The sequence below is a fragment of the Magallana gigas genome, chromosome 2 (assembly GCF_963853765.1).
Source record: "Magallana gigas chromosome 2, xbMagGiga1.1, whole genome shotgun sequence".
In the NCBI taxonomy this organism is placed as follows: domain Eukaryota; kingdom Metazoa; phylum Mollusca; class Bivalvia; order Ostreida; family Ostreidae; genus Magallana; species Magallana gigas.
In genome coordinates, this window is record NC_088854.1 from 460,352 (window position 1) to 488,251 (window position 27,900).

The window sequence follows — 27,900 nt, forward strand, 5'->3', positions numbered from 1 at the left end:
TTAATGTTCGTCGTGTGTCATGGTAGAAGGTTAAGTAAATTGTTTTCTGGCCATATAATCTTGAAAGTGTATAAAATATTAGGACAAAAACTATTATTTTATATGCATTATACACTTGCAGTGATAAACTCTTTGCAGGATTTGTGCATTATAAACAAAACTGCGAATATTATTTATAATTGACCATCAAATTGATGCAGTTATCTTTTGACCAAGAGTTCCCAATTCTTTGCTCCTGAAACTATGGTACAGTAATATAAATTTCTGCTGACTCTTTTCCCCTCTTCTTTTATAAATGGCGTTTTTCATCAGCAATAAATAAAAGTAGTTAAGATAGTCTCGAGTTAGGTAAATATAAAAACGTGTTTGCCCATGCATAAATTTAGAAAAAAAATGTATAAACAGATTTTAAAGTGACATAGCTTGGTGATTTTGGTATTTATTGGATTTTGGTCTGTAAACATAACACAAATGTTCAAATAAATGGCAATTGGGAATATTTTAAAGCAAATCAACCCCCTTAAAGTTTCTTTACATAGTATTCAGCGCTCTTTGGAAATAGCTAAAACTTTTTATATGTAAATTTTCACCAATATCATTAGTTATTTGGTTTTAACAGGGTGTTCGAATTCAATGTTCTCAAGGAAAAACACACAAGAATAGATATAATATGGTTAATTCATATCAATAATATTTTTTTTTCTCATATCAAATCAAAAACTCTTTACTTGAGCTTTGTTTTCACAAAGTTGTTCAATGACCTTTAGGAATAAAAAAAAAAAGCTGAGTCATATTTTAAAATTTAAATCGATGGAAAATGACAAGAACAAACTGTCAACTATCTCAAAAACCATAAAGCGAAATATGAGTTCATATCAGAGCAAACATGGAGCTCTTAAAAAGATAGAGATGGGATCGGGTGCCTAGGAGGAGTAGCCATCAGGCACGGACTGGTCGCATCCGCCGTGTGCTTATTGTCAAGATTATCAAAAACGGAAGAAACCTTTGTCAGTCCACTGTATAAATAATGGCCAACAAGTGTGTATGCAGTTCATTTATTATGCGAAATGCATTAGATGTATGTCTATAAAATATTGAGGAATATCATGTCTATGTTGAAATGCTAGCAGAGATAGACACAATGAAATTAAATCCTAATGCATGCAAATTGTCATTTTAATACGTCAGAATTAATCAGTGTGTAACTAACCTTTTATTCGTCCTTGCCTTCAAAGTTCTCACCCTTGTCCTGTATTTTGCAGAAAATCAATTAACCTTTGGAAACATTGTTTTTATACGTCGATAGGAGACTCATATACTGATAAATGCAGACTACTGATCATTTCAGGGAATGTATCTTTTTTCAGATGGGTGATATATACGTCGCACAGAGCTAAGTCTGAAAATACCGGGGGGGGGGGGGGGGGGGGGGCTAGTAGGACAGTAACTTCCAAATACTCGGTCACTATTCAGCCTTTTTTAAGGCATACCGTGCAAAAGTTGGAGATATTTCAAAAACATTTTTACAGAAGTTAACTGCGACGGTTTCGCCCTGTGACACAGGAATTGACTCGACAATGCCTTCATTTTTAAAGAAAAAAACCATATCCATTTTTTAAGGTTCGTTATCTTATAGCAATGCTTACGTTTTGATTAATTATAGCCAAGTCTCTTCTCCAGTTATTAAAAAATTAAAGGCTTTTTGGTATATTTAGGATTAAATTTTTAAGGAGCATAGTCACGATTTTTGTCAAAAATCATTTTTTCAATTTAATTGTTTAAAATGCTTCAATAAGGCATTTTTAATAGGCAAAGAAAATTTGAGTGTCATTTGTTGAGTTATAAGCGAGTTACAGAGCTTACAATTCCTCGCTATGTCAACAAAGCTTTTGTTTACATTTTGAACGTTGAAGTGAAAATTCCAGTTTTAGACCTAAAATGACTGTGTTAATCGTAAGGAACTGTTTATTTATGCTTAAAATGAATAAGAATATAGACAATTCATTTTGAAAAAGATTTTTACTGGTATATTGAACCTGTGTAAACAAAAACAGGGCATGAGCCTTGTTTACATGAAGAAGAATTGTGGGCCCTGTATCTCGCTTAAAACTCATCGACAGGGACTCAAATTTTATTTGATCATTAGAAATGCATTCATTAAGCATTGTAAATAATAAAAACAGAGAAATAAGATATGACCAAAATCTTGAACATGCCTCTTTAATAAGTTGTTTGAATTTCCAACACGAACTCTCTTTTGTGCATTGTTCAAATAAGTTATCCACGTGATGTTTACCTTGCTTAGCTTTAGAATTTTCCCCAAATAACATATACGCATTTTAACGACAAATTTGTCATCGAGCTAATTGTCTCATGGTTTATTTCTATTAAGATAAGGTAGATATCTACGATCTAATTATTTGTTAAAACTGTTGCATTGTGACCTTGATAATCAGCGTCTCTGAGATGTTTGTAAATTTTTAAATCCAAAACCAAAGATAACACAGACCCCATGACGCATATCTACGGGCTTAATGCCAAGTAAAGACCTAGCTTTATGAAGTCTCTTATTTCAAGTGCATTGTTTGGTTTTTATAGTTTGCTTGAGTATAGTGTAATGGATACGATAGAAAGAAATGAACATTGTGGCTTAGTCATATAAATTTGTACAATACTGTTTTTTCCGCCACGGTTTAGTGATTATTTTTACCGATATGCCATTATTTTTTTCAACACTCTCGTAATACACTTCTTAGTCCTCGAAATCAATCAGAGATTTCTCATTGATTAAAGAAAAAAATGCTTTTGAATTGCCTACAGCCAATTAACATGTCTGCAATCACTGCAATGACCCATAAGTAAGTCTAATATAAAATCCCCATAATATCTACTTCTGAAAATTCTCTTCTCCCAAAACCTTTAACTTTCATTTGTAAGCCATTGTTTTAAAGGAACTAAATTAAACTTTTAAAGGATTTTTTTTTTTAAAAGATGATTTTGTCATTAATCTTAAACGTTATTTCATTCTAAATTATTGATAATATTTCATAAATTATTCACTCCTAGGTCTCCTTGTGAAAACAAGGGAGATGAAAAATTAAATCAAAAGAAGTGAGCCAAGGTTTGAAATTTTTCAAGCTAGTTATTTCAATATGTTCCAAGTGAAATCTATTTGAGGAAAATTTATGTTCTGTTACAAATATACAACGTTGCTTTAAAAGTTACAAAACGTAATTTCAAAAATATGTGTAATAGAAATTTAAAGTGATATCAAACTTCTACTTTATGTTAATCTAAATAATTTTGTTTAAATACAATGTATTACATGTGTAAATATTTAAATATTTTGTGTTTTCTTGATGAATGAGAATAATCATATATACTTGTCTTTCTCGTATTTTGAAACTGTTCACTGTATGTATAACTAAACATTGATTTTGTTTAAGTTGTATTTTCTCCATCTGAGTAATAAACTTACCGAAACAGAAATGTTCCATTAAACAAATTATGACGACGATCAATACCATCCTTGATTGCAGCATTTTCAAAATAATATATCGAAACCAGCAAAAATTTGAGGGAATAACCACTGCAATATGATCTGTACTCCAACAAGGAAGTTTTCTTACCTCTTTGTTCAAGAGTTATTTAAATAGCGCTAATATTTGGATCATTGGTATGTGTAAATTACATGTAAGTAAGAAAAGCTATTCAAAAACTAAACACATATTCCCATGATCGATTTCAATGGTTTTATTTTTTTAACACATATGTTTTAAGCAGAGATAGGTTGTGTATATATATATATATATATATATATATATATATATATATATATATATATATATATATATATATATATATATATATATATATATATATATATATATATATATATATATATAAAACGCACTAAAAATCTACTGAGGCCAAGAAGGTTCATTCGAAATTCGTGATTCTGAAGACGAGATTCTTAGCTAGATTGGATAAAAAAAATAATTTTTTATTACATTATTATTGATACTAATATTATAGTCTGATTCTATTGTTCATTTTTCGTATCACCCGTTGTAAATGGTTAGTATGTTTTTAATGGAGGAAGGGTCATGTTTACACTTGTATATAAATCATATGTGAAACCCGCCGATGATTAAGTTTGAGGAATAAATGTAATCATATTTTAATGGAATTAACTATGTCAGATCCTGTCAAGATATCTAGAAATAGCATTGTTCTGCCAAACGGATCAAAATATAGTGAGGAGGTACCATTACTTTCCAATGCAGCTGTTCTGAAAATTGATCAGACCGAGAGTGAGCAACTGGATGACATCGTCACGATGAACACCGAACCCATACAAAAGAATGGATCGGAATTCTACGCAACTGGAACCAAAATTGGGTCTGTAAACCAGGCCCAAAATTTCTACAAAAAAGTCTGCATTGATCCATATGTCGCCAGTGTAGACAGTAGAATACTCATCTACCGTTTCATGGAACAAGGGAAATTAATTGAAAACTATCATGACGATGGCGAGCATGGAGCGGGTCGTCGTTTACTCAAATACATGCGAGAAAATCAAATCATGGACGTTGCCATAGTCGTTACGAGGTGGATGGGGGAGCACATTGGGCCTCAATGCTTTACCATCATGGAGGGTCTTGTCAACGAGGTCGCCAACCTGATCCTTGAGTAAAACATTCTACATTCCGTAAAAGTGTTAAAGTGAACATCTTTTTAATATAAACTTTTGCTTTCACGAAACCGTTTATTATTACGGAAATAAGAATGCCGCCTGAAGCTTCAGTATATTATAATTCGTAACCGGAATTATAAACTCTGTATTGACATATTTTGTAATTAGCATTCGGGTGGCATATCCGATGTAAATTTATAAATTGTAAATAACCAAACACCTATAAGTACTCTCTCTTAACGATGCACAGATCTCTATATCTAATCAGTATGCACTCTCTATCTACTCTCCCTATCAATCTATTCTCACTTTCTAGTTGTGAACATGAGGACGACTCAACAAGACATACAGCTAAGGTAAAATATTCTCATCGTTATATTCCACCCTAAATGTCTGAGCTTAAAATAATATCAGCAAATTGTCAGGGTCTGCATAATTTTAAGAAAAGGAAAGATGTTTTACAATACTATAAACAATTAGAATGTAATATTTTATGCTTACAAGATACTCACTTTACTATTGATATGGAAACAGACATACGTAATGAATGGGGATACGATGTTTATTTTGATTCATTTACCTCTCAGTCTAGAGGTATAGCAATATTTATAAATAATAATTTTGAGCACAAAGTCCATAATACAGTAAATGACAATTCTGGTAATTTCCTTGCCCTTGATATTGAATTGAGTAATATACGTGTAAGTTTAGCGGTTATATATGGCCCTAATGAAGATAATCCTGGTTTTTATAACATGGTATCAGAAGCTATAAATAATTTTAAGAATGATAATATCATTTTAGTTGGGGATTTTAATCTTGTATTAAACCCAGACAAAGACTATCACAACTATAAGCATATCAATAATACCAAAGCTAGGGACAAACTGTTGGAAATAAACTCTCACCACAACCTATCAGATATATTCAGAGAACTTCACCCTGAAAAACTAAGATATACATGGCGCAAACCTCGCCCATTCAAACAGGCACGTTTAGATTTTTTTTTGGTTTCAAATTCTCTGCTAAATATGGTACAAGAAAGTGATATTTTATCAAGTTACAAGTCTGACCATTCTCCAGTTTTATTAACTCTCAAAATTGGAAACTTTACTCATGGAAAAGGTCTATGGAAATTTAATAATTCCTTGTTGCATGATTCAGATTACATTAAAACCATTAATACCATAATCATGCAAATCAAAGAAAATTATGCATTGCCCGTATATAGTAGAAATGGCATTTCCACTATATCTGACTCTGAAATACAATTTACAATTAATGATCAGCTTTTCCTTGAAACTCTTTTAATGGAAATTAGGGGCAAAACCATATCTTATTCAAGCTTTATAAAAAAAAGAAATAATGAAAAAGAAAAAAAAATAGTAACAGAAATGAATAGATTAGAAGAAAACTATGAACAAAATATAGGTCTGATTAATGAAAAAAAAAAGGAATTGGAAAATTTAAGAAATCATAGGCTTATAGGCAGTATGGTGAGATCTAGAGCTAAATGGGCAGATGAAGGAGAAAAACCTACAAATTATTTTCTGAATTTAGAAAATCGACATTATACAAATAAAATAATACCAAAACTAATAATAGAGGAAGAGAATTTGAAAGAAATAACAAACCAAAGGGACATTTTGAATGAAATTGAAAGTTTTTATAAGAATTTATATAATAAAAATGATGAAAACTTTGACTATAATCTAAATGAAATTTTAACAAACATTGAAATAAAAACACTTAATAATAACAAAGAGACTCCTTAGAAGGTGATATTTCCTTTAAAGAAGCTACAACAGTTGTGAAAAATATGGCAAATAATAAGAGTCCAGGTAGTGATGGATTTACAACAGAATTCTATAAAGTTTTTTGGAACAAGATAGGACATTTCGTGGTTCGATCTCTAAATTATGGGTACAAAGTTCGGGAACTCTCAGTCACACAGAAACAAGGAATTATTACCTGTATCCCAAAAGATGGTAAAAGTGAATTTTTTTTAAAAAATTGGAGACCAATAACACTATTAAACGTTGCTTATAAAATAGGTTCTGGATGTATTGCTCAGAGAATTAAAAATATGCTTGATACTATTATTAGTCCCGATCAAACAGGTTTCATACCAGGGAGATATATTGATGAAAATACTAGACTGATATATGATCTTATGCAATATACAGAGGAAAATGACATCCCTGGTGTATTGTTAATGATTGATTTTGGAAAAGCCTTTGATACTGTTTCCTGGAAATTTATTCACAAATGTTTAGATTTTTTAAACTTTGGAGTATCCATTCAATCTTGGATATCTACTTTTCAATGTAATATAGAATCATCGGTCACACAAGCTGGATATCTTTCAAAATTTTTCAAACCTAGCAGAGGATGTCGCCAAGGCGACCCGATCTCTCCTTATTTATTCCTACTGTGTGCAGAAATTTTGGCCTATAAGATAAAAAGTAATAAGAATATACAAGGAATAGTAATAGATGATACTGAATATCTTATATCTCAATATGCTGACGACACTGTACTAATTTTAAATGGCTCAGAAAAATCCCTCAAAACAACTATTGATGAATTGAATAATTTTAATACAATCTCTGGACTCAAGATTAATTTATCGAAAACACAATTAGTCTGGATAGGCAGCAAAAAATATTCTACTGAAAAATTATGTCATGAAATGAATTTCCATTGGACAACACAATTTAAATTACTAGGCATCCAATTTGACGTAGATCTAGCAAATATTCCAAAACTCAATTATGATAAAAAGTTAGTTAAAATTAAAGAAATCATCGATCAGTGGAACAAAAGACATACAACTCCTATTGGTAGGATTACTTTGATCAAATCTCTTATTATATCACAAATGAATCATTTGTTTATTTCACTTCCAACACCATCAAGTAAATTTATTAAAGACTTAAATGAAATATTGTTTAATTTTCTTTGGAAATCTAAGGTTGACAAAATAAAAAGAAAACAAATTACACAAGAATACTCAGATGGTGGTCTCAAAATGATTGAAATAAATAATTACATCCAAAGTCTAAAGTCATCTTGGATCAGAAGATTGATAAATAGCCCAAATTCAAAATGGAATATATTATTAAATAAATCAATTAATATGGACATAGTGCTGAAGACTGGGCCAGACTTCATATCCTGTATATTAACTAATTTAGTTAGAAACTCCTTTTGGAAGGATACATTTATTGCTCTCAAAAATATACAAGATAGAATGAAATTACTTACATGGCATGAATTTATTACACAACCCATATGGTACAATAAGAATATTACAATGGGGGGGGGGGGGGGGAAATCAATTTTCTTTATTGATTGGTTCAATAAGAATATTGTTAATATCAATGATTTGCTGGATGAAAATGGGTCCTTTTTAAGTTTACAAGACCTTCAAAGTAAGTTTGATGTCAAGTCAAACTTCCTTACTTATCTTGGTTTACAAAAATCTATTTTAACTAGTTTACATTATCATGGAATCTCAAAAGAAGATGATAACCCAAGGCCTTTTATACCTTTCCACATTAAATTATTTTGCTCACCTCGAAAAGGATCTAAGATTATGTATAATATTCTAAACATGGAAAATGTCACATCTTTCAATAAATCAAAATGGGGATTATTTTTTATGTTGTCAGACTTACAGTGGAAAACCATATACCAGTTACCTTTTGTCAACATTAAAAGTACCAAATTACAATGGCTGCAATTTAGAATTAATCACCACATTCTAACAACTAATAAATATCTATTTAAAATAGGAAAGGAATGTAGTAAGTTGTGTAACTTTTGTAAACAACATGATGAGACAATTTTTCATGTACTATGGGAGTGTCCTAATGTTCAAGAACTCTTTCAGCAATTTTTTGAATTCTGTCAATCAAAGAGAATTACAATCCAAAGAGATCCTTTAATTTTTATATTTGGGCTACACTCTGACCCTATTTCTACAGACATTTATTCTATCTTCTTGGTTATGAAATCCTATATCTTTAGGAAAAGATGTCTTAATGAAGCACTAACAATTCATGAATTACTTATAGATATTAAAACACATATATCAACTCTAAGATATATAGCTATCCGAAATTGCAGATTAGATGATTTTTATAAGAGATGGGAAACTTGGCTTTTTCTTCTTAATAGACTTCACTAAACAATTATAGCAGACTCTGACTATATAGAGATGATATAAAACTATAAATCAATTACTTACTCATGTTCAACAACCAATTCTCTCTCTCTCTCTCTCTCTCTCTCTCTCTCTCTCTCTCTTTCTCTCTCTCTCTCTCTCAAGAAAAAAATTTTGTTTTGAAGTGATATTTTCTCAAAGCTGTTATCATTTTATTGTATAAAAATGCATTTGATTGTTCAACTTCAAATATAAAAAAAAAAAAAAAAAAAAAAAAAAAAAAAAAATAATGTCAGATCCCAAGCATTTAAATTATTTATTTAAAGCTACATGTAACACATGCTATCATAATCAATGTGCTCTGCCTGAAAAAAAGACAATGATTGAAATGGACACAATTTGTAGTAATGCTAAAATTTAAAATTAAATCTGAATAACCTTATCCAGAACTGATTTATCCTCTTTACAACTTTTCTTAACTAGCACCTGTTCCTGTTTTGATACTCTTTATAGTAAACTGTGAAATATGCATAATAATCACATAGCCAACAATATAGACAATAAACACAGTTTGTAGGATGCTTCATACTTTAAAATGCTAGATAAATTCTTAAGTCTTAATTTGAGAATTTTAATGTTTTGATTATAAGATCAATGCAATAGGTTTAGTTTAAGAATTAAGTTTGCGTGACTCATATAATATTTATTTCATATTTAGTAAACCATATTAAGCTTTAGCTAAACATCAATATCTATCCAATCCCTGTACATTACATCCATAATATCTTGTAATTAACATAACTATTTTATTCCTTAAGATAAAACTTGGTACGGTTAACAGCAAAACCGGTCATGTTTTAGTTAATAGAGAATGATATGAAATATATAGAGAATTGGCTATTCCTAATTTTCAAAACAGATGATACTTTGAAAACATCTTATAAGATGAAAAAAAAATTGGAAAATATTGTGTAGCTTTCATCAAAAATACCCCAAAATCTTCCCCACGCACCTTCTCTACAAATTAAAATGGTTAATCTTTAAATTGCACCAGAGGCATTTTCGTATTCATAATGACTGTGGTTTTGTATTTGTAAGTGCGGGGGAGGACAATGTTTTTTCGATACAATACCTTGATCAGGATTAGGAATCAATCCATGTAGAATCTGTACTGACGTGCCATCAGGAACATTCTAGTCTGTGATGATAGAACACACACAGTACAGATATTAGACAAGGACCGTCAGAGACTGTCACATATACTGATAAGGCCATCAGGAACATTTTATTAATACAGCATGAATTATGATGTCAACACTCGCCATCTCTACGTCAGATCATACTCCAACAATGACAAGATTATTGTGTACAAGTATATAGATCAGCCAGATCAGTCCGATAGTTAATTCTTTTTATTTATCATCGCTAATTAGATGATTTTATATTCAAGACATATATATGAAATGATTATTTATATTAAAAACGATTTGAATATAAAGGTACCGAAAGTGAAAACCATTCTGTCACTAAGGGGTTGTCGTTAGAGCTCGAAATATTGTTGAAAAATTGTAATTTAGCAGTTTATGCTATAGTATATCCATTTAAAGTCCAATTTAGGTTTACATTTAAATCGCATAAAACCAATATGCAATTAGGTAATAAGATAAAATGTCTCTTGATATTATTTTATTTAATGTGAGACATTTTGTTTCTTCCACACAAGAAATATTGTTGCTATATGTTTACTTAATTAAAGCATCATGTTAAAAGGCAATAACTTAATTTTGAGAGATTTATCTCATTTTTGTTTAAAGCTTGATAGATTAAGTGATGTGATAATTTAAGAAATCTTGCAAAGTTTTCCAATGGTTATGATCCAAAACATTTTTAGGAAAGTTTATATTATTATTGTTATTGGTGTTAATAACTCATGATTTATTGTCAATGTTATTTTAAGTGTTGTTGGGGATATTTATTGAAATTGTTTTAAATAAGTGTCTCTCTTATTACCTTTTGACATGTTTTTATGTACATGTTCATAGCAGTAAGAAGAGAATTATCTTTTGTTGTCGTGGCTTTACGTGTTTTCTTAAATATATTCTGATAAAAATATGTCTTACTTTATTCTCTTAGAACAATATTCTTAATCTGGTTGATTTTCTTCTCATTTATATTTATTACATACAAATACACTGCCGTATTTAAACGCAACACGTTGTATCTTTAGAGGCTGTAAATTACTCAAACAGAAAAAACAGATAATACCTACTAATTAATAATCATAATTACATTTACATTGTACTTTTTTACGTAGGCATGATTTTGCTGTAATATCGGAATGATTTTCCAACGATATAGCCTTTTTGATGTGAACACACAACACAAATTGTAGCAGTTTATTTTTTCCCATATCTATTATCAAAAAAATTATAACTACATGTACACAATATGTACATTAATGACATGCGTCATTACAAAGGCATGTTTTACTTGTTTGAGACCAAGCTTAAATCCATATAAGAACCAAAAAGTTTGTTTAAAAAACCTCCATTCTTCTGTGGAATATCAGTAAATGAAAGTTACAATTAGCATTCCCGATACAATTCAATACCAAGGCTGGCGTGTTATGCATGTAGTGATATATACCTTCATTGTCTGTATACACCACTTATGAAAACGTCAGTGTTATAACTTATCGCATCTAATTCTCTCTCTCTCTCTCTCTCTCTCTCTCTCTCTCTCTCTCTCTCTCTCTCTGATTATATTCTTTGTATACATCTGTTGGCAGATTTGAAAGATTCCAAAATGTTAAAAAATGATAATCGATCTATTTATTAATATATTGATGTGACGAACTATCTCTACTCTCATTGTCCAAATGTTTTTCAATAGCTGATAGTGATTCTAAAACATAGTGTATCAAAAACTGTAAGAATTAAAAATAAAATAGCACTTTTTGTTTTTCTAAAAATAAAATACACATAAAGTATTTGACACATTAGGATACCATTTAAAAAAATACAATTGTTATTAATCATTCTTCTTTGCGTTGCCTTTCCTGGAATACCAGCAGGTGACAGCCGTTGCTATTACAACAGTGAAAACAATGACACATAATACACACAACCCAATTTCGTGATAGCTCAAGCTTTTCTCTGAAAAAAAATGAAACTTTTGATCCAACAAATGCAATAATAGTGGTAACATTAAATTCACGAACATATAACCATTGTTTACTCTAACTTAGTAATCTTTCTTGAAAGACATCACGAGGGCAAGAAAATCAAAAAGATCGCAATCATGAATGTTTAGAAATAGATTAGCCAATCAGATTACTGATCAGTCAATAAAGTTTGATGATCACATTTAACTATCCTCACAGTAAAAGTAGCCACTTGATAATTCAATATTTAGTTTAGCAGTATGTACGCTCATAAGTTCAACCATATGAAAGTAAATTTATGTTCATTTATAATAATGGCAACACATCAAGATTACTATCTCGGTGCATTTTTATAGCAAAAATGGTCGATTTACATTAAATTGATACTTTAATGAATATGTAAACATTTCATTCACACTAAGAGTGTAACTTAGTAATGACAAAGATGTTTGAATTATATAAGGAATAAGGAATCATTCTTTGAGTTTAATGAGGTGATAATTTTGGTCGGGGCGTGATCAAATCCAATAAAGCCCGAAGGGCTTTATGATAGATTTGATCACGCCCCGACCGAAATTATCACCTCATAATATTCAAAGAATGATTCCTTATTACTTATATTTTTATAATTTTAGGCCAACGTACGATTTAATATTTAAATATAAATAAGCAAACCCCGCTGGCGCCTCAATTTGGCGTCATTTGTATTATGGGTTATATAGTACAAAATCGATACGTAGTGTTATCACAGGCAAAGACACTGGATAATGTAAATATAAAAACATCTGGCATATTGGTTTGGCATTAGCAAAGTTTCACGGATTCGCTCTTTATACAAATTGTTGCATTAATGATGTATCTCGAAAAAAAAACGTAGACGCAAATTAAGCTCTGCACATATTGCAAATTGGTCATTATCTTTCTTAAAGCATTCGACATGATTAAGTGAAGTTTAAAAGTCAATTGTTTTGGAGCAGTTTACCATTAAAATTTGAGGAAATTCCGTTTCTGTAGCTACATGACTGTTTGTTAAACCAAATTTATCTCATATTTTTATTCAATACATGTACAAGATACTTCCAAATAGAATTTAAAAATCAATGTTTACAAGTTGTTGTTTTTTTTTAAAATTTGTATTACTAAATATGTAATAAATTCAATAATAAACACCCTTTTCCCCTAGCACAGCCTGAGACTCCAATATAAGCCCGAGAGCCGAAGGCCCGAGAAATGATATGTAAAAAGGGTATATTAATTATATATATTACATACTTAGTAATAAAATAAAAATGTCAACTTGGACAAATTGATTTTAAATATTATTTGATAATAGTCTGTACACGTATTAAATAAACATTGCTCATGCCACTCCCTATCAAAAGAAAAATCAACACAAAAAGCGAAAAACAAAAAAGTTTCTAGTTGCAAACATGTATTAAATAAAATTAATTAAATACTGTAAATATTCCCACAATAATAAAAATAACCGTTTATGAAATGTATAATACAATTTACTTTATTACTTGAAAGATTTTCTGTCTGTAATTATCGAACAACTACATTGTATTTGGATAACAAACAAACAAACAAACGAACCGTATTATTCGTGTTTTCTGTTGATTATGTCTAAGAAAGTGATATAGTTTGATTTGATGTTTCGTGACTTCATTTTTAACAAAAACTTGAAAATTTTCAAGTCGTTAATTTTATGACATTCCTTTCTAAATTAAATCTAATGTGAACCTTTAGTATACTAAATCTCAAATTGACAATGACACACAACATGCTATTGGAAATCATTTTAGCTATCTGCCAATGTCACTATAAACAGCGAGAAAGTAAAGAGTTACCAGACTCATGATGCAGTCGACATATAACAGCAGGATCTTTATCCCAGGCACCCGATGACAGACATATTATGTGAGCGATGTTCATTGAGGCGTCATCCCCACAGGACACGTCACAATTCTCTCCGATCATACCCCGGCAAGACGACGATACATGTCCGTTGGTTACGTCCAAGGGGCATTTAATTGCTGTAAATAATTAATGTATATTTGCTGACTTATACTTAACGCAAAGCAGAGCAAATGTTTCAATTTAATGAATGCAATTTCTCTCTGTTTTATACATGTACATGCTTAACATACATAATATTCAATATCTTACGAAGGCACAATTGCGTAGTGTCTGCACTCCATATTCCTCCAGTAGTGCATATGATGTTCTGACGATCAATGACTGATATGTATTTTTCATTACAAATAAATGAACAGATATTTCCAATATGTCTTTCACAATTTTCAGCTAAATGTCCATGTTCTATTGTTGATGGGCATAGCTTTGCTAGAAAAAAAAAATACCTGAACCATTCTTACTTTGCAATATTAGAAAAATATTTTACAAGTATTAAATCCAACTGATTTTAAAATTTATACATGCAATTGAACATAAAAACTTTGATATTTAAGAGTTCTCTTATGTCTTGTAAGTTTGCAATATTATTAATCTATGTACCATGCAAACATTTGTGAAAATGAAAAGTGACAATAACACTACTGTCAACCGTCTGAAAAACGTATATTGAAATGTCATATTATACGATACGTATCCTATGTGCGCAGTGTCTTGGTTCAATAAAAGAAAAAAAATACCTCCACAACTATTCGTCTTAACTGACTAAAACATGCCATAATTTTTTTTTTTTGATATTTTTACCTTTTTCATTATCTTGTCAATTTTGATTGTTAATGTTACCTTGTCATCATTTGTATTATAAAAAGACATCGTTTTAGACAAAAATCACTTCTTACGTGTACATAAAGTATCAGTGTCAAGGTTCCACGTCCCGTCAGAGATACACACTAATCTCTCTGATGTTGTTGGAATGTAACCGTCAGAGCAGGAGAAAGTACACGAGTCCCCGGCCCTTCTACTACAGCTTGATGATAAAACAGCATTACCCAGTGACAGTGGACATACTATTGCTAAAGAATAAATTTTACCCATTTATTTACATAGTATGGACAGATAGATCATTTGGTTTATAATGTTAGCGCTATATCTTACGTAAACATAGTGTATCTGTATCAGCATTCCACTTTCCTTCCGCTGTGCACACCAAGGTGGTTGATGAAGTGGGCAGGTAACCTTTCAGACAGTAGAAGGAACAGCTATCTCCAATTTTTCTATTACAGTTTGGGGACAATACAGCGTTGCCAAAATGCAGTGGACACAATGTCTCTAAAAAGATATTTTATTGTTCAGTGTCTATTTTTTATATCATTAGCTTTAAATCTAAAAGAAAATTCGTTAATTTTACATGGAAAAAGAACATTGTTAAAACTATTTTAGCATCGTGTGAGGACATTCAGTTATTGTAGTTAATTAGAAATTATATACAATTAATTTTGGAGCATCTTACAATTTTTTCATTACGATGAGTCTTTAAAATTGGTATGATTTTATTACAGATGGTAGTTTAACCATTTTTTTAAACTTCTAAAGATGTATACAGTGGAGCCTCAGTTATCCGGACGCTTTCGTTCCCAAGTTGAATCGTCCGGATAGGTGAAGCGTCCGGATATCTGAAATGTGTCTAGTGTTGTCATGAATGATAATGTATTTGTATATAATGGCTCCCAGTGTTGATACTAGTTTTTTTTTGCCTTTCATACCATATAGCAACACATGCTAGAGTGAACGTTTTCAAGAGATAAAGAACTCTGCTTTATTTTATTATTTTGTCATGAAATATTAACCGGACAATAATGATAACCGAATCTAGCTGAATTCTTTCTGTCCAAGTGTGATATGTGTGTGATACACTGTTCGCAATTTTCCAATTTTTGAAAGTGAATTGGGAAGTCAGTGTATTTATACAAGCTACTCATGAGGGTCTAGCACGTAAAAAAGGTGTGAAACTTAATTTACAGGGGTAGTCTTTTGTACTGAGTAGGGTATCATCAAATTTTACCGTCCGGTTAAATGAAGCAAGATTAGTAGTAAATTAGTGTTATGTGGTAAAAACAGACCGTCCGGATCCGGAACGCGAAATTCCGGATAAATAAGACAAAATAACGTATAAAAAATCTGTTCCCAAATAAAATCGTCCGTAAACTGAAGCGTCCGGTTATCTGGCGTCCGGATATCTGAGGCCCCACTGTATTTTAAATAACTTTTGTACACACCTTTGCACAATGTATCTATAGATGGAACCCATATTCCTGAGGAACTACATGTAGCTGTGGCAGTGCTAACAATCTGATAACCTGCTTTGCATTCAAAGTTACAAGTCAGACCAGGATACGGTCGGCAGTCAATGAAATTCACAGAATGATGCAACGTCAGACATCTAGAAACTAATAGTTTGAGAGAGTTAAATGATATGACCTTGTGTTATGCGCATTCATTTCATGTTTTATTTCTTTAAGCTAAATTTCTGTAGTAAAGGAACACAAATGGAAACTACTTACCTCCTTCACAGGTTAATTGGTCTGATTGAAGCTTAACATTGTCTTGGCATCCACATGTCCTCCCGTTTGCAGTTGGAAAACAAAACGTACTACACAAACCATTTAGGTTCGAACAACTGGATCTAACTATTACAAAATGCAACACATTAAAATTTAAAATACTTATCTTTTATGATTTGTACAAGCTTACAGGTAAAGTAATATTTTACCATCAGGAATCTCGTCAGTGTAAACATCTAAATCATCTAGTCGCCCAAGCTCTGGATACTCCAACATGAAAGAAACCTTTAACCCCGTTAATTTGTCCATTTTGGTAATTCGTCTGTAATAAAGAACATAAAAATAAATCTTGTAAAATGTTGATTCTGCTTTTGCTACTTTTTCTTCAATACGTTTACAAGAGAAATGCGTTGTGTTATTGGTGAAATGTGAGAAACTTACTGTCGATTCCATGCCGTGTAGTAGAGATATCTTTCTTGGGTAACAACACTCATTAAAAAAGCATCGCTATCTGTCGCCAAAACCCTATAATCCCCACCATTCAGATCGGATGAGTAGATGCGATTAAGATACCCATCCATCCAATACAACCGATCGGCTTCAAAATTTAAGTATTATCAAATGTTCAAAATGACAAGTCTATTAAGTTAAATCTATCTTAAAATACCACAGTGTCAAAAACAAAGCGAGGTTTACTTGTAAAATCAATTGTTATGCCATTCGTCATTACTAATGCTGTGCTTGCGATTGATCTTTTCGATGTCCCATCCATACTTGCTCTGCAAATTTGAGTATTGTCGCCAAATTCCGTCCAAAACATATATCTAAAAGAATGTTACCGTTTAAAGCATTTCTATTTAAAGACGTATGGATACTTATATCGTTTTGAGAACAAGAGAATCACATGCTTGATGGTAACCTGAGTACTATAGCCTTTAGATGGATATATCAGGGAATCTCATGTTTGCATTTGTAGCTTCATGTTTTGAGTCTTAACGAGGCCGGGTCTAATTTGTTCTGCCCTAGATTTTTGAATGAAATTTTTAATATGAATTTCTACAGATATAATTATTGTTTTAAGATAAACAAAATAAGACATTTACCACACCGTTTGTTTAGAAGGTCATCTCAAAGTTTGGTAATTTTTAACATAGGACCCTACGGAATTTTGCTTGAAATGTATTAATTTTGCACATTTTTTACATTTTTTAAAACTTCTGCCCTAGGGATTTCTTTTATGTTCTACATATTAAAGTAATTGCTAAAAGGTATCAAATGGTAAAAAAAAAAAAAACTTTTACCTCCTGGTTTGTCCCAGGGTCTTATCAAAATTGGTTTTTGTATGCCCAATTTCCCAAATTTGTCAGATAATGGCTATTTCTTATTTGACAAAGGCGGAAATGGTGATCTTTATAGTATTATTAAAACATTCAGACGTATTTAAGTAATAAATTATCTATAACATCACTTATCAAGGGTCATTAATATAAAATACATGGTTACTGTCTTGAAATATATGAATTAAGCTATATTTAGGCGGGTTAAGAAAACGTGACAGAGGGCTAGGCTTGCTGAACCCTCTTCACGTGTTCAACCCGAGCCGAAATATAGCTTATACTTCCAGACATTTATGTTTATTCCACAATATAACATTAGTTTTACACATCAAACGAGCTATTTTTAACAAATTTCGCTGAATATCTGCAGTTGAAACTATCACGCCATAGCGTCAATCAAAGATGACGTCACAAAACAAATGAAACGCTGCGCGAAAGCGTGCGTACTCGTTCTGTACTCGGCCTCGTTAAGGTCAAGATCTAGTAAATGATCCCAGAGTGTCTCTTCGGTGCAAGAACCATTATTACGTCATAATTGATTTGAAGAATCTATTTCCCGTACTTTATGGCTTTCAAGGAATTATGTAGAAAATTAAACAATTTCTTGGCATTTTATGTTAAAGCATGGGAAAAGTAATCCCGGTACCTATATTCAATTTAACATCATTTGAAAGAGGAGGTCAAGAGCTTGTTCAATATCGATTTTTGAAAGACTGTAGTCATTCTAGACATATTTCATTAGTCAACAATGGACAAAACTCCGAGATTTGTTAATTTTATCCTTCATTTTCATAGAAAATGGTTGTTTAAACGATTTTTCATTGTGTTTACCAAAAATTTGAGCCCCGGTACACCTTATGAAACAAAGATATTGTTATGAAGTATCATTGAGAGAATTTATATCTTGAATTTCATAAACCTGTAGGCACCTTTCATTTACTAGATCTTGACCCTAACACTTATAACCTTCTGACTATGATCCGGGCTTTTATTTTTGACGCTTGCAAACATCAATTTATGAAAGGGTGAAAGGCAAGTGTCTGATGAATTTTATTTAGATATGTAACTCATTTTATTTTATGCTTGTACTCGTTTTTATAATATTTTGGGACTTTTATACAGCAAATATGCCACATATGTATTATTTACATGTTTTATGTACAGGCTAACCCTAACCCTAACCCTGTATTGAACTATAGGCACACAGGCTTTGAAGGTTTCCTTGGTATCATAATTAAATGGATAGATTGGCCTGTCAAAAAGTTTCATGTTTGCATTTTTTGGTGTTCTAAAAAATATTGATTGTTGAAATCGTGGGGCAACTGTCGTAGAAAACTTGAATTATCTATAGCCTAGACATTGTACAGTCTTGGTAGGAAGAGACATGAAGGCTTTTAGCGGTCAATCTTTTATAAAATTCACAGTTAGATTTATAACACAAACATACAATGCACAGATAATTAAAGTAGATTTCCTATAACAGAACTTAAACATAATATGAAGCAAATGACAATTTACTTCGAAGTTTTCACGAAAACATGTAACATTGATAACAATCAACTCGTCGCTAGGTTACCAGAGTGACTCCAATGTGTTATGTAATACATGTCCCTAGCATTTATGGCCATATCTATCACTACCCACGCACCCCTTCCAAATGGAACGACTAAACTCTTGCCCCACGGGCCGTAAACTTTACAATCTAAGACAAACACAAAATGGGCATAATAACGAGGCATGTTGTTTATCCCCCACAACTGTGAAAGGGTTATATAGTTTACTATTTCGGCAGATGAATTCATAGACATTTTAAACATTTATTTAGTTCTTTTCTTAAAAGTATATGGGAGTATAGAATATTTCTAAGATTTTACATTTTTTTTTACAAATTTAACCATATCGACTCAAATCAGGGATCGTGAAGTTAACAATTCTGTGAGAGAACTTAATTGACATAACAACTATGCATGACGGTTTTCTTAAATTTTTATAAAAGAGAGATAAATATCTAAACGGTTAATAGATTTTCACTATATGGCCATATCCACTACGCCCTAGGGTCAGGACTTATAACCAAGAGGTTATGAATTTCACAAGATTGGAATAGGGCTTTATGGACATCATAACTATGAATTTATTATTTTTTTTTACATGTGTTTTTGGTTGAGATATATGCCATCATTTGCATATTTGGCTCTGCCAGTGTGGCCCCGGGGTTTTTATTGTTTTCAAGAAGTTTAAGAATTAAAATTGTTAACGCAAAAAGCCCAAAAGCAAGACGTCACCTGAGTAACTTTCAAAGTCATACATTACACAAAATCAATAGAATTTTAGTTACGCCATTCTCTTCTGAATGCCCATGATCCTTGTTAAAAGCAAATTTATCTGTACCAGGACAAAATTTAAAAAAAATGTTTTCAAATGTTTTGAATTGAAAACAAATTTAAAGACTAACATCAATTAATTACTTCCATAAATGCTGCTGTATCCAAAGTTATTATCTTGAAGTAATAGATATATTTCTAGCTCTGTTTGTGTTTTCATTATTGTGTTTTGAAGATGGGGTAATTCTCTCGAGCTGGAGTATCAATTGTCATTAGGAAAATGCAATAAAGTCTCTATTCATTTAATTACCCTTTGGCTGAATGAAGAGCAATGCCTCTTGGTTTGTAGAGGTAGTTTATTAGAGTTTTGTGGAATGATGTGGATCTCTGAACTACTCCAATGTAACTCTGAAAAGTCGTAGGACCCTCAGCCGTATAATATAGATTACCCGTTGAGTAGTCGATGGCCAGATCCTCAGCAAAAGCCAAACCTGTTTTTTGAATAATTGAAATCAAAACTAAATCGGAATGCAACAAATACATGTATATCATAAACGAACCCTCTAAAAAAGGCACATCAAAAGAACATGCATCAGCATTTCAGATTATATTCATATTTTGCAAAATGTTTAATTTTTAGTATACATATATAAACCAATAGAAACCAAATCTAAAATGTAACCTAAAATGAAAAATCGATCTTCTGACTATTGTAACAAAACTGGAAAAAGACCTTTCTTAATTAAATAAAATTTTCAAATTTGAATTAAGATATATCAAATCTTTCATGTCATACCCATACCATGTGAAGACATTTATAAAAAATCAAGATATGTTGGTGACAAAAATGGATAAGATTATCGTGCTTCTACGCAAAACATTCTCACAATTTTAAATTTTAGTATCAGACCTGTTGTATATAACATTGTTGTATTTTTTCCATGTAGTGTTGTATAAGAGATACTGTTTGTTGAGAGTTCGGAATAAAAAAGCATCTTTGTTGATTTGTCAAACGCTAATGCGTGAACTTCTTTTGTTTTTATTGGTAATTTTACAACATTTCCAGTCTGAAGACAAATCTGCATAATTCTTCCATGGGTATAATCAGTGACCACAATGAAATTCGAAAGAAGCACATCTACAAGTAATGAAATCGTTTACTACCGTTCATTATAGTTTTATAATATATCAAAAAAAAATAAAAGATCAAATGTTCCGGTTTATTTTTTTTCTGAAAAAGATACATATTTTATCAAATTTCAAAAATTAATAAATTCAGTAGTGTAAATCTATGTTAAAGGGGTTCACTACTCTCTTTTTGGGGTAACTATTTTATGGCACCTTTTATCTAAAAACTGTGCATCATATATTGATTCTATTTGTATATTCATATAAAACAATGCCAAATAAACCATATTGAATAAAATTGTTCTAAGAAAATCATATCTTTACAGAGTTACGTTTGGGACTATATTTTGTTACGGGAGGTTTTCAAGAAGAAAATGAGCAATTTTCATAACTCAATAGTTTTAGAGTACTGTTACTTTAGCCCCCTAATTTTCAGTGCAGACTTAACTTCAAGATAGTTTGTGTATAACGATATATTAATTTTGTTCTGAAAAACATTTTTGAAGCTTAAGAATATTTAAATATTTCTATCGATATATTTTGGCATATTTAGCTTATATTTCATAGAAGTCAAGAAAAAATTTACTCTGATTTCCGTCAAAGCTTATTTCATGTCAAATCTCAATTTTTGAGATGTGGACCCTTCGTTTTTAACTTTTATATGAGACATCAAAGATAAGTCTATTTGTATGCATAGTTTTAGAAAGATGGCATTATTATTATTTTTTTTATTTGCGTTATAATTTGATTACTCCAAAATTATGTAACTATCTTTACTTTTGCTCTTGTATTCAGTAAGTACTGGCATTTGAAGCTATCAGTAAAGCAAGGTTTTTAAAACTTTTACTTGGATGTTACTTTTATAGTCACTACATGTGTTAAACTTAATACTGTATTGAAATCATAACTTAGTAATAGTTCAAACTATAAACATTTATTTGATTTCTTCAAATAATCAGTTTCCATGCAAATTTAAGCAATAATTTCAGGAAATTATCATTTCTGTTTGGGGCCTCATATTTCCAAAGAATGCCATATGACATAAGAAACAAATAAAATAAATGAACTTTCTTAGGTCTTTATATCCAAGATGTTTTTGGATGATTGACATTACTATTATTTCAGGTGCCAAACTCCTTAAAAAATATCAGCACAAAATATATTCTAATACGTAACAATTTATTTATTTAAGAAAAAAGTTTACCATGACCAAAATCCTAACATTTATAAATCATGCATCAACAAATTTAATTGTTAAACTAAGTCAAGTAAGAATATTAATGCTGACCGCTATTACAACTCTGGTCTGATTGAAGTTGTAGACCGATATCACATTTACATATGCGGCCATTTTCCTCTGGAACACATATGTCTTCACATTCACCGTTTTGAATATGACAGTTATCTGAAATCAGATAAAAATAAACATTTACAATTTTTCCAATTTAAAAAAAAAAGGATAAAAAACCAGAAATCCCCCCCCCCCACAAAACCCAAACAATGAAACAAAAACATACAAGGAATATTCGAAAATTATTGAGACAACACAAATATCTCTCTTTCTAAGTGGCAAATTTTAATGAAAATTGGCATGGACATTTAGGAAACTTAACCAAATAATTGACAAAAGTAAAATTAGAGATAATTAATAGTTTGTTTATGACAGTACATAAACAAGTCGGTGGTCGGGGTACCCGGCGCAGGCACAAACTCGGAGTTTAAAAAACTTAAACATCTTCATCTTAGGTCTTGATAAACCTACAATTCTTGATAAAAGAATTGAAATTAGGTATGTTAATTTTGGTATTTATTATGTCTAACATTCGTGTAAGTTTAACTAGTGTTCGAGTTGAAATACGAAAAGGGTACTTGAATATTTACCAAGCAATTGAAATCTGACTGAGACCGTTTATTGAATTTTGACGTCAAGGCGGCGCAACGAATATACATAAAATTGGTTTGAACCTCGGAAGAAGACATTCCCCCCCCCCCCCCCAAGATATTACATAAATAAAACTATACGATGGAAAAGGGTTAAATTGTTTATAACATAGGGCCAAGAAAAAACTTTAAAATGACATAGCGATGGGTTTGTTGTTGCGCCGGGTCATTGGATTTAGGCACGTTTGTTAGTTGACCAGGAATGAACAAATTATGTCATTAACTTCAAATCTTTTACGTTAATAAAAGACATCGTGGTTTATTTTTTGGTTAAATTTCAATGATTTAGATTTTTTCACAATGGATTAAGAGTAAATGTCTCAATAATTTTCGAACAACCCTCGACATAGATTAAAAGTAAAAAAGGTATTTTATAACCATTTTCCACTCAAGAATATATATTAACCCATCGTTAAGAACGATAATAAAAGTAAATATTTATGTCATATCACTTGTCATATTTCATACAAATAAAATTTGAAATAAGTTTTTGTTCAGTACATTTACATAATTAAGAACATGCATGTTAACGATTTATTTTTATCGATAGTGCTATAACAACAGTCATTAACCTAATTTAGATTTTTGTGAATTGTAAATAACATTTAAAACTTTTTTATTACCATGTTTATCTTGTTGTAAAGTGGAATCAAACACAGAAATATCATTTGCATTTTGAACTGTGTTCAATACATTTTCTGCCGCTTTAGATATGTGCCTTGCAGAATAAAATTTATTTTTGTCGATCCAACCAAAAAAGTCCTACAACCAAATTCAAAATTTTAAATAACAAATTCAAAAATGCATGGGCTACGTTAAGATTGACTCATTAGTTAGCATGTAGAAAGTTTAAATGACCTTATAAACAACAGTTTTGATAGCGCCTTTGGTTATTATATGGCTTTCGATATCCATTCCATTTGTCTTTGAACTTTTAATTACCGACCGATCCAGCCAGTACAGTCTAGAATTAAAAAAAATTAATATAATCAAGTGAAGTAGGATCACGTCCATTGGGACCAACGATTAAACAGAAATGGAATTACTATTCATGAATTTACAGTTTATCTTTTTACCGATGAAATACCTTTTATACCGTATTCATTTCAACAACCTATCTGAAAGCCATTGCTCACTAGTGATACTCCCGCTCTTATGTAAATATATACAAATAAGTTAAGTCTACATTCAACATGAAGTTGAAATTCAGTTGGTACGAAAATGGTTTCCAACATAAGGCATGCCTAAACAATGAAAGTGTAAGATTGCAATCTGCAATAAATAGTTTTCTTTGACGAAAATTTGCCTGAAAATTTAGGCTAAAGTCGTCATGAAACAGAAGTTGACGTCCGATTGGTACAAAAATTAATCATACCAGAGGGCATGACTTAAAAAGGGTGTTTTAGAATTTCAAGAATCTACAATGAATAGTTGCAGATAAAATTGCAACAGAAATATCTTTTACAGACGGACAGACAGACAGACAAACACACAGAGATAAAACAGTGTACCCCTCCTCTCCTTCGGAGCAGGGGTATAAAGATTTCAAAAATATATAAAAATGTTTTAAAGCATGTCAGCTCAAAATTTTCTGGAAACAGACTATAGATATAATAAATGAATAAATGAATTTTTGAGAAAAAAAATAAGGTATTCCTTCGCTTTTTTTTAAACATGAAGCATTTGGACACAGCTATCTATGAATATATAAAATATAAGAAGAGGCCTTGTGTTGTTTTCTTTGTTGCTAGCAATTTTAAGGTTTGTATTTGAAGGTTAATAAAATAAACGACAGTTAAACTGATTGACACATATAGGATTTTGTTTATTTTGATAACTTTGAATTGAATTTAAAGTCTCTTCTTATGTTTTTTTTTATAAAACACAAAATATGTAATCTTAGGTGTCTGATAAAAAATCGTTTTACAATCACAGTTGACATTACTATATAGTACACCTTTTATGTTTAACTGATTGTGGATGACCATGCCCCTTAAAATCAGTGAAATGTATTCCCACTAAGCGAAAATTGTAATATTCACACGTGGTGCTACCTGTATATAGTTTTTGAGACTAATTACCTGTAATCATTAAATGATAATTTACAATAATAGAAAGACAGAACTACGATGTCTACGGATAACGCAGGTTTTGATTGTCAACTCGTCTTTAAACAAATTCGTGTGTGATACTTACAATTAGAATGTCAAACGTCCGTTTGTCCGTTAGTTTAACGTTACACTCTCAATAAATTCAGCATGATTTTCACCGCTATGACCAACCACGGGAGCCATGATTAGCACATTATGTAGCACACACACGATCCCCAAACACGTTCGGCCAGTTGTGACTGAGATATAATCCAATATTACAGCCAAATAAGGTTTTTGACAGCTTCACTGTGTGAACTGTTACCTGTTTGTTCTAACGTCATACTGTAGAGAAGTTGGATTATGTAGGTTTGCGGCTGTTATCAAAACTTTTGGTATATCTCTTGTCCAGGATCCCTGCATTATTGTTCGAACTGAAGTCCCCGAAATCCAGTATAGAATGCTCGCAAGAAAAAAAAATATAAACATGAATTTCTATGAATGACTTGTAGATTGCTGCTTATACTCAAAATTGAGGAAATTATCGCTTAAAGATGTGAATACTATTTTGGTTTTTTTTAAATAAGCGAGCAAATATTCGTCAAGTTGTTCGTACCTCTGTTGTTTATTCTACAGATATGAGTACTTTTGTTTCTTTTTAGAATTAGGAGATCTTTATTAACTAAGAATTTTTATTTGTGCAGGTTCTAGTTTAAAGGGGCATGGTCACGATTTTGGTCAAAAATTATTCTTCCGATTTTGATAATTATAATGCTTAAAAAGTCATATTTTTTAGACAGCCAAAATTTGGGTGTCATTTGTTAAAATTTTTCGCTATGTAAACAAAGCGTTTGTTAACATTTTGAACGTGGAAGAAAAAAAAATCAGGTTTTTTTTTATTATTCGAATTATGTAATACAAACATAACAATAAACCAACTCCTTCTGCATGCATCACAAATTTTCAAGGATACAAAGTGTGTTTAACAGTGCAATGAAACAATTGCATCAACATTGCATATATAATGAACGTTTACTAAGAGAGAGAGAGAGAGAGAGAGAGAGAGAGAGAGAGAGAGAGCATTTACTGTTAATTGATTTTTCTGGCATCTACTTCTGTGTATGTATTTTTTTTATCATAATGAGTACAATATTGAACACTTTTGACTTCACACCATCTAAATCACCAAAAATAAAAGTTTTATTATCAAAATCTATTCTAATTCCTTTAGAGTTGCAAGCTCAAAACAAATTGCTGGCAACAATAATCCTGCCAAGATTTTACATTTGAGCTATCTTGGATTTCTTTAAAAGCTTTGATAATTTCCTTCCAAAAATTATTTCTTAAAAATTCCTGCATTTGCAACGTATAATCTGAACCGGTATTTAATAGCTTTTCTATATAAATAATATTCTCCAGCAGAATTTTCCATTTTGAATTTTTATCCTTAACTAATCTCCTTATCCATGTAGACCTAAATCCTTGGATACACATGTAGGAATTTATATCAAACATCCTTAACCCACAATGTCCATACTTTTGAATACATACTTGTCTTTTAATTTAATCACATTTTGAATTCCTAGCAAAATTGAATAGAATATTGTTTATATTCTTGTAATGCATTACTCTTAGGGTTTGGTAAGGCTTTAAAAATGGTTTAATTGAGAAATTAAAAGAGACTTAATCAGTGTTATCCTTCCAGTTGGAGTCAAGTGCCGTTTGCTCCATTGTTCTTTTATAGATTTTACCCTAACAAGTTTCTTGTCATAATTTAGTTTTATAATTTTATCTTAATCTACATCATAATATATGCCCAAAAGTTTGAATTGAGTTGTCCATTGAAAATTCATTTCTGAACAGATTTTTTCTTCAGAATATTTCTTACTCCCTATCCACACAATCTGAGTTTTTTCTTGGTTTATTTTAAGACCAGATAATTTATAATAGCCATCAATTTCTTTCATGTTTGCCCTTAATAATTTTTCAGATCCGTCAAGGATTATTGATGTATCATCTGTATATTGTGATATTAAATATTGGGTGTTATTAATCTTGATTCCTGTAATATCTTAATTATTTTTACTTTTAATTGACAATATTTAAGCACATAATAAAAAAAATATAAGGCGATATTGGATCACCTTGTCTACAGCCCGGCCCAAATTTAAAAAAAGTTTGATAAAATGCCTGCCTGGAACACACAGGACACATCATTACATTGAAAAGATTTAATCCAGTTACAGATAAACGGGCCATATTAAAATTATTGAGCGTATTTTGCATCAATTCCCAAGCTACAGAATCAAAACATTTCTCAAAATATTAACTTATACCCCAGGGATATAATTATTTTCTGTGTAATTCATCATATCATAAATAAGATCAGAATATTTTAGTTTTAAAAATAAAACAAAAACTTTAGGAACTGTAAATTTATGCTTAAAATAAATAAAAAGATACACAATTCAGCTGGATATATATATTTTTATCTGTATGTATAGCCTATGTAAACAAAAACAAGGCACGAGCCTTGTTTACATGACAAAGAATTGTGAACCCTGTATCTTGCTTATAA

The 27,900-nt window shown here is 30.9% G+C and overlaps 2 protein-coding genes across 7 annotated transcripts in view; one reads left to right on the forward strand and one right to left on the reverse strand.

Moving 5' to 3' along the window:
• The first annotated feature begins 4,195 nt into the window (after positions 1–4,195).
• LOC105324667 (uncharacterized) lies at positions 4,196–4,696 on the forward strand. Its single transcript, XM_011423808.3, has one exon. The coding sequence runs from the start codon at positions 4,196–4,198 to the stop codon at positions 4,694–4,696; it is 501 nt and encodes a 166-aa protein (XP_011422110.3).
• A 6,548-nt stretch (positions 4,697–11,244) lies between these two features.
• Positions 11,245–27,900, reverse strand: part of LOC105344512 (low-density lipoprotein receptor-related protein 6) — a 30,255-nt gene continuing 13,599 nt past the window's right edge. For 5 of the 6 annotated variants that reach the window (XM_034461682.2, XM_034461679.2, XM_034461678.2 and 2 more), the window contains 16 exons: positions 25,648–25,785; positions 24,091–24,196; positions 23,856–23,994; positions 22,580–22,696; positions 21,074–21,301; positions 20,474–20,654; positions 17,199–17,326; positions 16,944–17,100; positions 16,712–16,824; positions 16,503–16,628; positions 16,218–16,388; positions 15,097–15,270; positions 14,841–15,014; positions 14,197–14,373; positions 13,878–14,063; positions 11,245–12,019 (listed from right to left, as the gene is read on the reverse strand). In XM_034461682.2, the coding sequence (XP_034317573.2) occupies positions 11,895–12,019; positions 13,878–14,063; positions 14,197–14,373; positions 14,841–15,014; positions 15,097–15,270; positions 16,218–16,388; positions 16,503–16,628; positions 16,712–16,824; positions 16,944–17,100; positions 17,199–17,326; positions 20,474–20,654; positions 21,074–21,301; positions 22,580–22,696; positions 23,856–23,994; positions 24,091–24,196; positions 25,648–25,785 (2,440 nt within the window). In that variant the 3' untranslated portion in view covers positions 11,245–11,894. The remainder of the gene's footprint in view (positions 12,020–13,877; positions 14,064–14,196; positions 14,374–14,840; positions 15,015–15,096; positions 15,271–16,217; positions 16,389–16,502; positions 16,629–16,711; positions 16,825–16,943; positions 17,101–17,198; positions 17,327–20,473; positions 20,655–21,073; positions 21,302–22,579; positions 22,697–23,855; positions 23,995–24,090; positions 24,197–25,647; positions 25,786–27,900) is intronic. The other variant, XM_034461681.2, reaches the window with a different exon arrangement.